Raw genomic sequence first — 13,804 nt, 5'->3', positions numbered from 1 at the left:
AGCTGCCCCTGTCATTTCTTATAGTGCAATGATATTCAATTACATTCATATTTCATAATTTGTTCAGCACTTCCTTAGTATGGGCCCCCCCTTTAGTATCTAGTTCTCTGCTATAACATAAACGGATGCTATATTTTTGTACATATGAGTCCTTTCATCTTTTAAAAATTTCTTTGGGGTTAAATACCTAGTAGTGATATTGCTGGGTCAAAGAGTACACACAGTTTGGTGACTTTGAGGATACAGCTCAAAACTGCTTTTCAGAATGCTTTATGTTTGTAAAATTTTTCATGTTGGACTCCAGTTGCTTTTACAAATTCCATAAAATAATAAAGCAAAATTTTACAAACATGTGGTATCATCACTAACTGCTCCTTATTAATAAGCACAGGATTCACACCTGGCCACACCGATCTTGGTTATAACACCTAATTGCTAAGGATAAATCAGTTAACTGTTAATGACTATTACCAAGACTGATTTTTTCACTGAAAAACTCAAGCGAGACCTCAGAGAAAGCCTGGTTGAACTCTTTCATTTTACAAAGGAAGAAGGTGAAGTTCTGAGGGGAAGGGACTCGAAGAATGTCATACTTTTAATTAGCAATAAGGTATTTTTTCAGTGAGTTCTAGCTACTGTTACAACAATTAGAATGAATTTGTCATCGTTAAGGCTTGGTTGGTAAATTTATGGATTATATTACCTCACATAAACAAGGATTTAGTGTTCATTTGTGGTCTAGAAGACTAACATAAGCCACAGCTTAGGTTGAATATGCTCCCTATAGGCTTGCTATAATTGCTATTAAACATGTGGGGCCAAGAAAAGGTGCACATAAGCAAAAATGTGCTTTATCAAAAAATAATCAGTTGGACTTCCCATTTTAAAATGTGGCAAACTGATCAGCACTCTCATTAACAAGTTCACAAAATGTAAGTGCTGATTTTTCCTATCGTGTCACACAAATGAGTATTTGTATTTATTTCCTCCGGAAGTTTCTAAACCTCCTAATTTTAAAAAGCTAAGTGTCTATATTTAGGTTGAGAGCACCAAGTTTGATTTATATCACAAAACCAAAGAATTAGAAGGGTCCACCCCCAAGTTTACAGATAAACTAAAGTCTAAAAAAAGAGAAGAGTTTTTTAGCCAAGTCATAGAATCAATCAACAAACATTTCCTGAATCTATATTTGTAGCTTTATGATGATCTAACAAAGAAATCTGTCATCATTTTGCCTGTACCCCAACTATGCCTCTGTTAAGACTGGGGACTCTTCATGTGGGTGAATCTCATTTTCCTATGCAAATGAAATAAAAACCTGGTTCTTAAAAGCTTATTCATAATTTAATATGAAAATGGAATTCTAGGGAAGTAAGAGTAGAAAGTCAGGAGGCCTGTGTTCCAGTACTGATTTTACCAATAATTAGTTTCTGTGACAATGAGCAAGTGATTTCCCTTCTCTTTCTTTATATACAAAGTGAAGAGACTGAACAAGATCATCTCAGAGGCGCTTTTCAATTATAAAAGTCCTTATTCCACGTGAAGGAGCTAAAAAACTAGATGACAGAGTCAACATCCAAAAAGATATTGACAGGCCAGAGCACTGGGCTGAATCTAGAACAGATGAAATTCAGCAGGGATAAAGGCAAAGTCTTCTACTTGGGCCATGGCTAGGCAGCAATTTGTCCAAAAACAACTGGGAGCCATGACGATGAGTTGGCAGTGTGCTGGAAAAGCCAAAAAGCTAAGGTAACTTCAGGTTCCGTGGAATGAGGCTGCATTCTTCTACGAGTATAAAGGCGACAGGCCTACTCTACAGTGCCCTGGTCAGTCCCCATGTGAAGAATTCTATTAAGTTCTGGGCACCACGGTTTAGGAGAGCCATTGATAAGCTGAAGAGTATCCAAAACAGGGTGACCAGGATGGTGAAGAGCCCTGAGTCCATGTCACATGAAAGTTGCCTGAAAGAACTTGGGATATTTAGCCTGAAGGAGAAAAGACGTGGAAGGTATGACAGCCTTCTTTAAGTATTTAAAATGGCTAAGAGGTAAAAGAAGGATAAACTTTATTTTGTTTGACCTGAGGGCAAAACCAGGATTAGCAAGCAGAAATTGCAAGAGGGAAAATTTAGGTTTAATGTTAAGAAAAAATGTTTTAGCAATTAGAGCCATGCAAAAGTGGAAGGGACTGTTGGGAGTCAGTGGGTTCCTCCTCAACGGAAGTCTTCAAGCAGATAATGGATGTCTACTTACTAGGACTGTTACCTCCTCTCTCCTGGAAGCAATGCCTCTTTTAATGCAACCCAAGATCACATTGTAGTGGGGATTTCTTCTGAGGCATAAGTTGGACTACAGGTTGTTTCCAACTCTAAAATTCTGCAATTCTGTGAAGTCATTGTTAAATAAGGACCCCTATTTGTTGTTATATTTTACTTACTTCAAAATTTAACTTTCAGAAATTCCATTGAGAAATACTAAACAACTTGTTAATTTGGACTTAAGTTACTTTCAGTCCCTAGGAAATTTCCCTCTTTGATTTGTTATCCAAATCAAACTATGCCTCCATGACAGCTCAAAGAAAGCCTGCTATTTATTTTACTTACCTTCTGTCAAAATCTGTTTCAAGAAGGATTGTTGGAAGAAACTCCATGTCAATTTAGCCTCTTTCCAATTAACAAAAGTCTGCAGGGTAGAGAGAAAAAGAGATTTAAAGTTTTGGTTTTATACAATACGCTAACAGAGGGAGAGATATCCTCCTTCAAGCTATAAACTACAAATTCTTAAATCCCACAAGGGCACCTTCCTTCCATCCCTGCCCCAATTCTTCAGTCAATGCTGAGCACACAGTAGGTACTCAATAACTGCCAAACTGAATTGTGCCCATTATCAAATATAAATATGAATTTCTTCCATCTTGGCAGCCTCTTTACAAGAAGCCTATCAAAATATCCACACATCGATGACAGTTGGGAAATTGCTTCACTTCTTTCAAAAGATCGCAAGAGTAAATCGGCAACACTTCATTCAATATAACATTCCCCACAATCAATAAACAGCAAGTACTTTCTTTGATTTCCCTGACTGTTGAATAGATGTGAAGTTGTGAGGCTGCATGTAGGCCAACCATTTTTTAAAGTTCTGTTGCTGCTTTTGTTTTTATATCACATTCATTTCTGAATATACCTCTCCCCCTTATTCATTGAGCCTTCCCTTGTTAACAAAGATTTTAAAAACCAAACAGTTCTACAAAACTTGGCACGATGACTGACAGGCTGTGCGATGTTCCTCCCACTCCCACAGTCCCCCATTTCTCCAATAAATGGGAAGGCTCATCTTCTGTCTACTCTCTGGAGCCAAACTTGCAGACAACTATTTCGGCCATATTTATACCCTTTATCAATCGGCTGCAGGACCTTTCACTCACAATCTACCAAAACCTCTGATTGCTAAACCAAAGCATGACCTTTATGCTACAATGTAAGGAGTCAGTACTGAGTTTTTCTTCAGTTACAGCCTAAATCACGAACTGTCAATAACAACATTGATCTCGATCTGATCTCAGTCTCCATGTAGTGAAAAATACTTCAGATATTCGTCTACGTTTACTGAGCATAGCAGTACAGAGGGATCCCTGACAGGGAGGTAAATTCTAACAACCTCACTAGTTCTATCCATTCAACAGAATCCTAGGAGGCAAATGATAAACTAGGTCCCTCTAATATCACCCTGGCCTCCTGGGGTCCTCTTTTCTGTAGCTGAATGTGCAGTTGAATAATATGGATTTAAGGGAGTGATGTAAACATTTGTAAGTATTGACTATTTATGCTACATATTTTTATGTACTTATTGTTTCCTCCATTTGAACACAAACACATTTTTTAACTTGTCTCCCTAACACAGCACATAATAGGTGCTTAATACTTGCTAACTGATGCTAAATCATAGGGTACTTCATCTAAAGAAATAAACTCTTTTCACCAGATCCAAATGTATCAGCTGTCTTAAGCATTACAGCTGTTAGTTATGTCTTCTTCAGATAAACATTAAACTTTAGGGTGATCAGATGTGTTTACATAATACTCTTTAAAACAAGGAATGACTGTAATATCCTGGATCTGTAGAATAACTTTCTTCTTAAGCAAATTATGGTTCAACTTCCCATTAAAATGTAAAAACTATCAAAGCATAGCAAGCTTTCAAGAGCTTTACAAGAGTGTGAAATAGAAATGACCATGGAAAGAGTGGATGGGTGACTAACGCCCTCCTTTAGTGCATTTCATCCAAAAGGTCTGACTTAGGGATGAATTTCTTCTGTTTAAGTAGACTTGTGATATGGAGGGAATGGCCTTACCACTTACTGTTTCCAAAATGCTCATTAAAGACAGAAGAAACTGAATCCAAGGTTGGACTCCACTCTAGGGCTTCAGATAAGTAGTATGGGAGAGGAAGAAGAAAGTTAATTTTTCTTCATGGTATTCTGAGTGACTTGTCAGGAGAGAAAGGAGGGAAGAAGACTTGTACTACTTAGCATATGAGAGAAAAGCATCTGACCAACATGCCATTCTCTAGCCTCATTTTACAGAAGAAAGAAAGACATTGGGAAAAGAAACGTGATCTGCTATAAGTCAGGAAAAGTACGAGAACTAGAACTCAGAGGCTCAAGGTGCTTTAGCTGGAGTCTGCCCAAGCTCACTCTCAAACTCTTCTTTCCATGAGGATAGTGTTATTACCTGGGCTCTCTCTACATAGGCCAAAATGTCCCTGGAGAATTTTTACGGGCCTTTGGGTTCATGCTGGTGTTCAGTTTCCTTTTACCACAATCTAAAACATCCCTAAGATTAAAAGATTTTTAAAAATCTGATTTTCATAGGCAGAAACAATTTTAAATTCCAATAACTTCATTCATTTCATTAACATATTCATTTGGGATTTGAAGAACAAGAAATAGGATGTAATAATTCTACCTTAGATGTTTGTTCTAAACATAATATTCTTTGATGTTTTTTAAATTGTTCTACAAGGAAATTCTCAGTCTTCACGCGCGCGCGCACACGCACGCACACACACACACACACACACACACACAAATACCTCACAAAATAACCAGTTTAGACAATTTTATAAAGTAAATTTTTTATTGTAAAATTGTCTTATACCCTTTTGTTTACCCAAATCTCTGCCTCTCACTTTATTTACCTCTTATATTTTGGCTTTGATCACTTAGTGACAGAATAGTGCTATTAACTCTATCATTGCCATATGAAAACATTTACCATATTACAGTCCTGGGCATGTCCTTAAGGAAGAATCAGTTCCAAAAGCCTCACAAGTTAGGCAGTTTTTGTTGGGTACTACATGGGTGAGTTATTCACACTATCTTGGAAAGAACTTTCTTAGTGTCTTCAAAATTGACGTTCTGGTGTGAATTAGACATTCCTGGCATAATTAACATCACTGAAACCTTACTGAATAGGTTTTTTACTTAAGTGTGATAAAAGAAAACACAGCCTGATTAAAAAAATGAGGTCAAAAAGACTCTGTATTATTCATTTGGAAGAACAAAAGGTCCAGAATATGAAGGGAACTAATGAAAAGAAATGCTAGGGAAAGTGGCCTAGCCATGACAAATCTTAAATTGTATGGTAAAGCAGCAATCATCAAAACTACTTGGTACTGGCTAAGAAATAAAGTGGTAGATCAGTGGAATAGGTTAGGTATGCAAGACACAGTAGTTAATGACTATTGTAATTTACTATTTGATAAACCCAAAGATCCCAGCTTCTGGGATAAGAACTCACTATTTTACAAAAACTGCTGGGAAAACTGGCAAAGAGTATGGCAGAAACTAGGCATAGACCAAAATCTTACATCACATACCAAAATTATGTCAAAATGATTTAGATATAAAGTCTGATACTATAAGCAAACTGGGAGAGCAAAGAATAGTCACCTGTCAGATTTATGGAGAAGAGAAGAATTTATGACCAAACAGGAGATAGAGAACATTATGAAATGCAAAATGGATAATTTTGATTATATTAAATTGAAAACTTTTTGCACAAACAAAGCCAATGCAACCAAGATTAGGAGGGAAGTAGAAAACTGGAAAAGAATTTTTACAGCCAGTGTCTCTGATAAGGGCCTCATTTCTAACATATATAGAGAACTAAGTTAAATTTATAAGAATACAAGTCATTCCCCAATTGATAAATGGTTAAAGGATAGGAACAGGCAGTTCTCAGATGAAGAAATTAAAGCCATCTGTAGTCACATGAAAAAATGCTCTAAATCACTACTGACTAGAGAAATGCAAATCAAAACAACCCTTACGTACCACATCACACCTATCAGATTGGTCAACATGACAAAACAAGAAAATGATAAATTTTGGAGAAGATGTGGGAAAATTGGAACACTAATACATTGTTGGTGGAGTTGTGAACTGATCCAACCATTCTGGAGAGCAATTTGGAACTATGCCCAAAGTGCTATAAAAATGTGCACACCCTTTGACCCAGCAATAGCACTTCTAGGTCTGTATCCCAAAGAGATCATACAAATGGGAAAAGGACTCACATGCACAAAAATATTCATAGCAGCTCTTTTTGTGGTGGCAAAGAATTGGAAATTGAGGGGATGTCCATCAATTGGCGAATGGCTAAACAAGTTGTGGTATATGAATGTAATGGAATACCATTGTGCTATGAGAAATGATGAGCAGGCGGACCACAGAAAAACTTGGAAAGACTTGTATATGAGTGAAGGGAGCAGAACCAAGAGAACGTTGTGCAACAACTAACTTTGATAGACTTAGCCCTTCTCAGCAATGCAAGGCTCTCCAAAAGTCTCAGGATGGAAAATGCTATCCACATCCAGAGAAAGAACTATGGAGTTTGAATGTAGATCGAAGCATACTATTTGCTTTTTTTTTTTTTCTGTTTTCTCTTTCTTGTGGTTCCTCCTGTTGGTTCTAATGCTTCCTTACAACATAACTCAGGTGAAAATATGTTTAAAAAAAAGAGACCCTGTATTTTCTTACTCTGTTTTAAGTGAAAAGAATTATAAGGAATTAGACAAGGTATATAAGAGCCATTTGGTCTTGACTGTTTTCATATAAATAAAGTAGGTTTAAGCTTAAGAAATACCTGTTCTCCCACAGAAAGCTTTACAACAGAATTAAACTTCGGAGGGCTAAATTCTATATGTTCTTTTATCTTTTTCAAGAACTATAGGAAGAGAATAAGTACAAATCCCTTCCCTACTCTGCCCCATACAACCAACTGTTCTACTTCTAGAAAACAAAGATAAAAAGAGGACGGCAAAGGAAAAGCAGACTAGCTGAGGATGGCCTCACCTCTTCAGAAACCATCTGATTAGGACTACAATTATGTAAATGATGCCAAAGCAGTAAATAGCACCATTATGTGGAGAGGTACGCAAAAGATGCTCCTTTCAAAAGATGGAAGCAGCGACTGGGGAAACTGTTACTTTAGACTTGATTTTTACCAATAAGGAGGAATTAGCCATGGATTAGAAAGACTGGGCACCTTGGGAGGTAGTAATCATGCAATTTTAGAATTCCTGACAGATAAAAAAGGGAGCAGTAGGCATTGTCTGCCATATGCCCAAAACTTTAGGAAAGCAGATTAATAAGGTTTCAGATATAAGACAGGTAGAACCCAGTGATCTGAGATGTTAACCAGAAACTGGGCTTCAGAAAGATGGGATACTCTCTGACCCAGAGACTCCACTACTAGACAAAAACCTCAGAGAGGTAGTTGATAAAAAGAAAGGAAGGCTCCATACACGCCAAAATATTTATAGCAACACTTCTCATAGTCGTGAAGAACTAGAAACAAAGTCGATGGCTATTGATGGGGGATTGACTAAACAAATGTTGGTGCATGAACATAATGGACCATTACTGTGTTACAAAAAATTACAAACATGATGACTATAGAGAAGACTTATATGAACAGATGCAAAATGAAGTGAGCAGAGCTAGGAAAATAATATAAACAATAACTGGAACAACATAAATAGAAACAACACAATAAAATAATTTAAAGTAAGTATTTCAAAAGTATCAAGAACAAGTTTAGCCCCAAAGAAAAAATGTGAGAAGACAGAGGTGGAGGTCCACAGGTGTGGAACACTGTACATATTATCAGGTTTTCTTGATATCTTGATTGGTTTTGCTGACTTTTTTCCTCTTATTTTTTAAAAAAATATATTTGCCATAAGGAATAACTGGAAGCGGGGAGCCAGTGAGGGAGAAAGACGCAGGGCAAAATCTAGACAACATAAAAACAAAAGATATCCCCCCAAAATCTAGTATTTTTTTTAAGACAGATGAGAAATTGTCAAGAAGGAAATTAAGGCTAGGGAGTTCTAACTGAATCTAATATTGAAAAATGAGAGAGCCACCAAAGGATACTACTGTCACCACACACATTTATTGACTGACTGACTTTAAAAGGGCATTCATGAGGCAAGACGAGCAGGTATTAAAAGAGCGGCATAGTATTAAGAAGGATAAAGCACATTATGAACCGAGATGTGTAATAAATGGCAAACACAGCAAAAGAAACTATTTAAAGCTATGCCAACAGTCAACGGTAAGAACATAGAAGGGATAGGACATCTGCTCAGGGGAAGGGCAGGTGAGAAGGGAGAATGAAAAAAGATCTGCAGAACGGGAAACTGTTTAACTGTATCATGCTTCTATTCTTCTCAACCAATGACCTTCATACCAGTAACAGCAGAATAAAAATTGTTAATAAGGAACTGAAACCCAAGAGAAGTAAGGAAATGGTCAGGGAACACCTAATTACCTTCATTTTAAGTACACATCACCTGGAATGAATAACTATATCCCAAAGTATGGTAAGAATTTGCAAATGGGATTGTTGACCTGTTACTGGGAGACTGAGGGATCATGGCAAACACAAAGATGGAAATGCCCTTGACAAAGCACACATTAATTCTGGCAAAGAATATGATAAAGTTTTTCAGGATATCTTTGTGGACAAGAGGAAGAAGAGGACTTGGTGATGGTACAGTTAAACGGTTTCTCAAAATTGATTAATGGGGCAGCTAGATGGCAAAGTGGATAGAGCACCGGCCCTGGATTCAGGAGGACCTGAGTTCAAATCCAGCCTCAGACACATAACACTTACTAGCTGTGTGACCCCTGGGCAAGTCACTTAACCCCACTGCCTAGCCAAAAAAACAAAAAAAAAATTGATTAATGAACTAATATCACCCTGAATAGCCTTCTCTAACAGAGTACCACAGATCTTTGTCCTCGACCTCATCTCATTCAACGTTTTTATCAATAACATGGATGAATAAACAGGTGGTTTGCTTATCAAATATACAAATGACAAAAATCTGGGGGGGATAGCTAATGGTTTAGATGACAAAACTAGGATTTTAAATGATCCTGACAGACTGAACTCATGGCCTGAAGCTGACAAAATGAAATACAATAGGGATAAACATAAGGTCATTGAGATTTAAAAAAAAAAATCTGTACAAATAAAGTACAAAACGGGGGAGGTGCAGCTAAGCAGCAGCTTGTGTGAAAAAAGATGTAGGGGTTTTAGGGAACTGAAAGCTCGGTGTGAGTCAGCACTGAGTTACAGTATCCAAAAAAGCCAACGCCATCTTAGGCTCTGCACACAGAAGTATAATTTCCATCGTGAGAGAAACGCTGGTCTGACTTTCCTCTGCTCTGGTGAGACCAGACTGTGTGCTGTGCTCCACAGTTTAAAAGGAGCATTGAGAAGGTGGAGCAAAATGCCTTGGGGAGGAGAGAGGGTGAGGGGCCCACTAAGAAGTGCAGACAGTCCTCTATCACTGGAGAGCTTCAAGTAGAGACTCCAAGTCGCCCTCTGGCTGGGGATGGCACACAGAGGATTTGTGTTTTGGGGAGGGTTTGGCCTAAATGACTTCTGAGGTTCCTTTAAACTCTAGAATTTTATGACTTCCAAAACTGCAATTATTAGTAGTTAAATGAACTATGAAGTAGAGATTTGAACAGAAAAAGACTATTTTATTCTCAAATATCAGTATCCAGAATTCCAAACGTCCCAAATGAGGAAGGAATTGTTCATATTTAACAAATAATCCTAGTAGATGCTTTCAGTGCCTCAGTAGAAAGACAGGCCTATACTTCGATAAAGTGAACATTCGATAAAGTAACATTATTTTTATGGCCTTCCTTTGTCACTCTATAAGCAACAGAGTCTATGCGGAAGTGAAGTTAGGAACAGACTGACTTAATTAGAAGGGGAGTTTCCTTCCCCCAAGAATGGAACAAGTGCCTGTGATTAAAGTGAAGACGACTTTGGTTATTTACCCCATTTGATGTGATGTGAGGTAAGAGATCTGTCATTCTAGAGATTGGAAGAGACTTCTTGGTTGATTCTTGGGAATTTGTTAACTTCATGAAATGAATGGCGTAGCAGAATACCAAAACAGTAGTATACAAAAGCTGGGAAAAAAAGAAAAAAGTGAATTTCATGAATTTAAATAAAATGGTTTTTCAAACTAAAGTAAGATCAAGTTGCTGCATCTGTTAAATTTAACTTCAAATGCTAATCAAGAAATAAAATTGCCATTGAAGATTCCATAGAATTTTTCATCCAGTGATCATCAATCATACATTTTCATCCAGTTTTATCGATAAAATGTTCACTTCAATAGAGAACTGCTATATCCAACAGAGAAGAACATGGCCACCGTTCAATAGCACCCAGGAACATTACAGAACAGTGAGAAATGTCCTAACTTTTGCTTAGCCAAAGTGACATGAGTAACTTTCTGACAATACTACTACTCAACACTCCATAGCAATATAAGATAACAGACAAACTAGATTAGTGTTTGGACTGGGTAGTATAGTTACAACACCAAAAAGTACATTGTGGGCATTCACAATTGCTCTGTCTTTTCAGTACCTGATTGTACTGAGGCCTGGGGATTTTCTACCTTTATATGAGTGCTTTTCATAAATTCCGGAAATCTGTGGAATTTATGATTACAAAAAGGACTCCACAAATGCTTTGTTTGCAGAGAAGCTGCCAGCCCTCTCCTCTCCTCTCAAGTACACAGTTGGCAGGATGGGAGGAGGACTGATAAGAAAGGTCCCTTCTCCCTCCACCCATCCTGGAAACAAAGACCAGCGACAGAGGCCAGCCAGGAGGTGCAGGCAGGAGTGTTTGTTCTCAGGCTGGGTGAGGGGACAGAAAGAACGTTTTCATAAGTGCCCACTTGTCTCCTTTCCCCACTGAGAACAGAACCGAATGGCAGCTCTCAGAATAGGGGCACTATTTCCATCTCTTCCTTTCTTATGGAGAACACCAGTGATGCCCCTCATGCAATGGAGGGAGAAGTCTCAGCCAAAAAAAAGAGAAAAACTGTCCCCCCACAACAGGTTTTTTTGCTTCACCCAACCTTAACAAAAGAATCTCTAATCAATTCTTAAGGACAAGAAGCTTGAACATGGGAAAAATATGATAAAGAGAAAATTCCTGCCCTTCTACCTTTCTATTATCTTAGAGACTGATGCAGCTTTACTAAAAGTATCACAAGTGTTCACAATGGTGGGCAGCAATTCCCCTTGGCCAGGAACCATAGAGAAGTGGGCAAAAGCTATGAACACTTGAAATATAATGTATCTTAATTACTGTATATTTTACTAAACATTTGCTACTAATACTTGGGAACAAGTAAGATAATTAGTTTGAGGAAAGGAAGGAGGTAGGTTAGTGAAAGTGAGGTTATATTACTGTAGTGGGCAGGGGTGGAGGTGGTGGTGGTTTCACTATTATACTAAAGTGTGATGCTTCTTTCTGGACTTACAGAGCAACCTAGTAGAATCTCTGAAATGAATTTTAAATGGGGGAGAAAGGAAAATTGGGACCCTGGGAAGGCTTCCTGCAAAGGAGTGAACTCAGAATCAGGTCTTATTTAACTGCTTAATGAATTGGCACACAGCCTGTGTAAGGACTGAAACAAGCAAGAAGACTAAGCCTTCCCTAAAAACAGTTTTATATGCCAGGGGGTGGTCCTGTCCAAGAGAGCTATTCAAGGAACTGCATCACAAAAATGAAGAACAGTACTAAAGCTTTGCCATTTCTAATCGAGCAGGATCAATCAAACTATAAACAAATATCTATTAAATGCCTACTGTGCGCAGGGCCTCAGGGTAAGTACCACGGACAATACAAATGGTCTTTGCCCTCAGGGAAGGGCTGAAGTTGAGGAGTCAGAGCTCATACACATTAAAAAGATAACAAAGTAAATTAAAACATAGTAGATGATAGGTGTCAAATGAGTGATAGAGGCAATCCATGCTACAGCTCACAGAAGGCCAGAGCTCACCGGGGACTGCAATGGTTAAACAGGCTTTGTAGAAAAGGCAGAACCTAAGTGACACCTTGAAGAAGGATGAAGAGGGTCAGGGAAGCCAATTGCCAGAGGGTCATCTTCTGCATCCCATATTCATGTTCTTCAAATTCTTTCAGCATATATTTCTTGGTCAACTGTGGTCAAAAAAGTATTTTCCTGGGATCACAAGCTAATTCACAGGCTAATGGATCTAACATCTCAATTGGTCAAAGACTGATTTTTGCCCACCAATTTTCCATTTTCAAAACTAATAACTCTTCAATTTTTTTTAATCAAAGTTAGTTTTTTAATTTTGTAATTTTCTATTTGCATTAGGTATAAATTATAAAGCCAAGATACAAGGGGTATTTTTTAAAAAACCTAATTTTGGCTCACAATTACCAAACTTCTGTAGCCTCAGTAGCATGGTGCCTTGGGCAAAGTAAGTGCTTAATGAATGTCTTCTGAATTAAACCCAATACTTTGCCATTTTATCAATAAATATAGATGAAATTGAAATTATTATTCAAAATATTATAATAAATGTCTTCCCATGTACTGGTCAAAAACTTTCCAAATGTTTGTGGGATAAGCAGCGCAATTTAAGATTTAAAATTAATAAAATCAGAATGCACCCTAAGGAAAAAAGTTTACAGTAAGGGTACACAGATTTAGAAAAATCTTAGGTCAACTAATTATTAAAGACAAGGTTTAAGATGAGGATAAAACTAACTTGTAAGAAGTTCTACCTAATTCATAAGAACTTGTGCAAAACCCCAAAAAAGAAACATAAATTCAATCTGATTCTTTCCCTCTCCATCAGGCTTACTGTTTTCAAAAGAAAAACTCACTACAAAATATCAGTCTGGTACAGACATTCCCAAGATGATCTAGAAGTATTTTACAAAAAGGCATATTCTTCTTGCTTGTTTCAGCTCTTGCACTGGCTATGTGCCTATTCATTAAGTGGTTAAATAAGACCTGATTCTAAGTTCACTGCTTTGCAGGAAGCTTCTCAGGGTCCCTATTTCCCTTTCTCCCCTATTTAAAATTCCTAAACAGGCCAGGCTTACTAAGGCCTGTTTACTAAGAAGCACCTGGAATCTCTGTGCTTCCATTGCAAGCCCATAGAGGTAACAGCCAAAGATGAAATAGTAACAAAACTAACAGTCTAACATTTCTATGAGGACACAGACTATTTATTTAAATCAATTAAAAGAATAAATGACATGAAAAAAGAAGAGAATTTTTAAAAATGGCTATTATATAAAAATCTAAAAAGCTATGAACTTTACCTGGGCCAAAGAAAAGATGTAAAGTCCCCAGTGAGGCAACCACACGACTAAAACAGCTGTCAAAATACATCTGAGGATTATTGACAAACTTTCAGCAACCACCTGCAAAAACAT

At 37.5% G+C, this 13,804-nt stretch overlaps 1 protein-coding gene across 1 annotated transcript in view; it reads right to left on the bottom strand.

Annotated features, from left to right (window-relative positions):
* RFT1 (RFT1 glycolipid translocator homolog) overlaps positions 1-13,804 on the bottom strand; it is a 45,491-nt gene that overhangs the window by 26,591 nt on the left and 5,096 nt on the right. The window contains 3 exon segments of the mRNA XM_020971542.2: positions 2,603-2,681; positions 10,363-10,497; positions 13,691-13,792. Of these exon segments, the coding sequence (XP_020827201.1) occupies positions 2,603-2,681; positions 10,363-10,497; positions 13,691-13,792 (316 nt within the window).

This window comes from Phascolarctos cinereus, unplaced genomic scaffold (assembly GCF_003287225.1).
Source record: "Phascolarctos cinereus isolate Bilbo 61053 unplaced genomic scaffold, phaCin_HiC Scaffold_4;HRSCAF=312, whole genome shotgun sequence".
Lineage (NCBI taxonomy): Eukaryota > Metazoa > Chordata > Mammalia > Diprotodontia > Phascolarctidae > Phascolarctos > Phascolarctos cinereus.
This window is presented reverse-complemented; position numbering and strand designations above follow the sequence as displayed.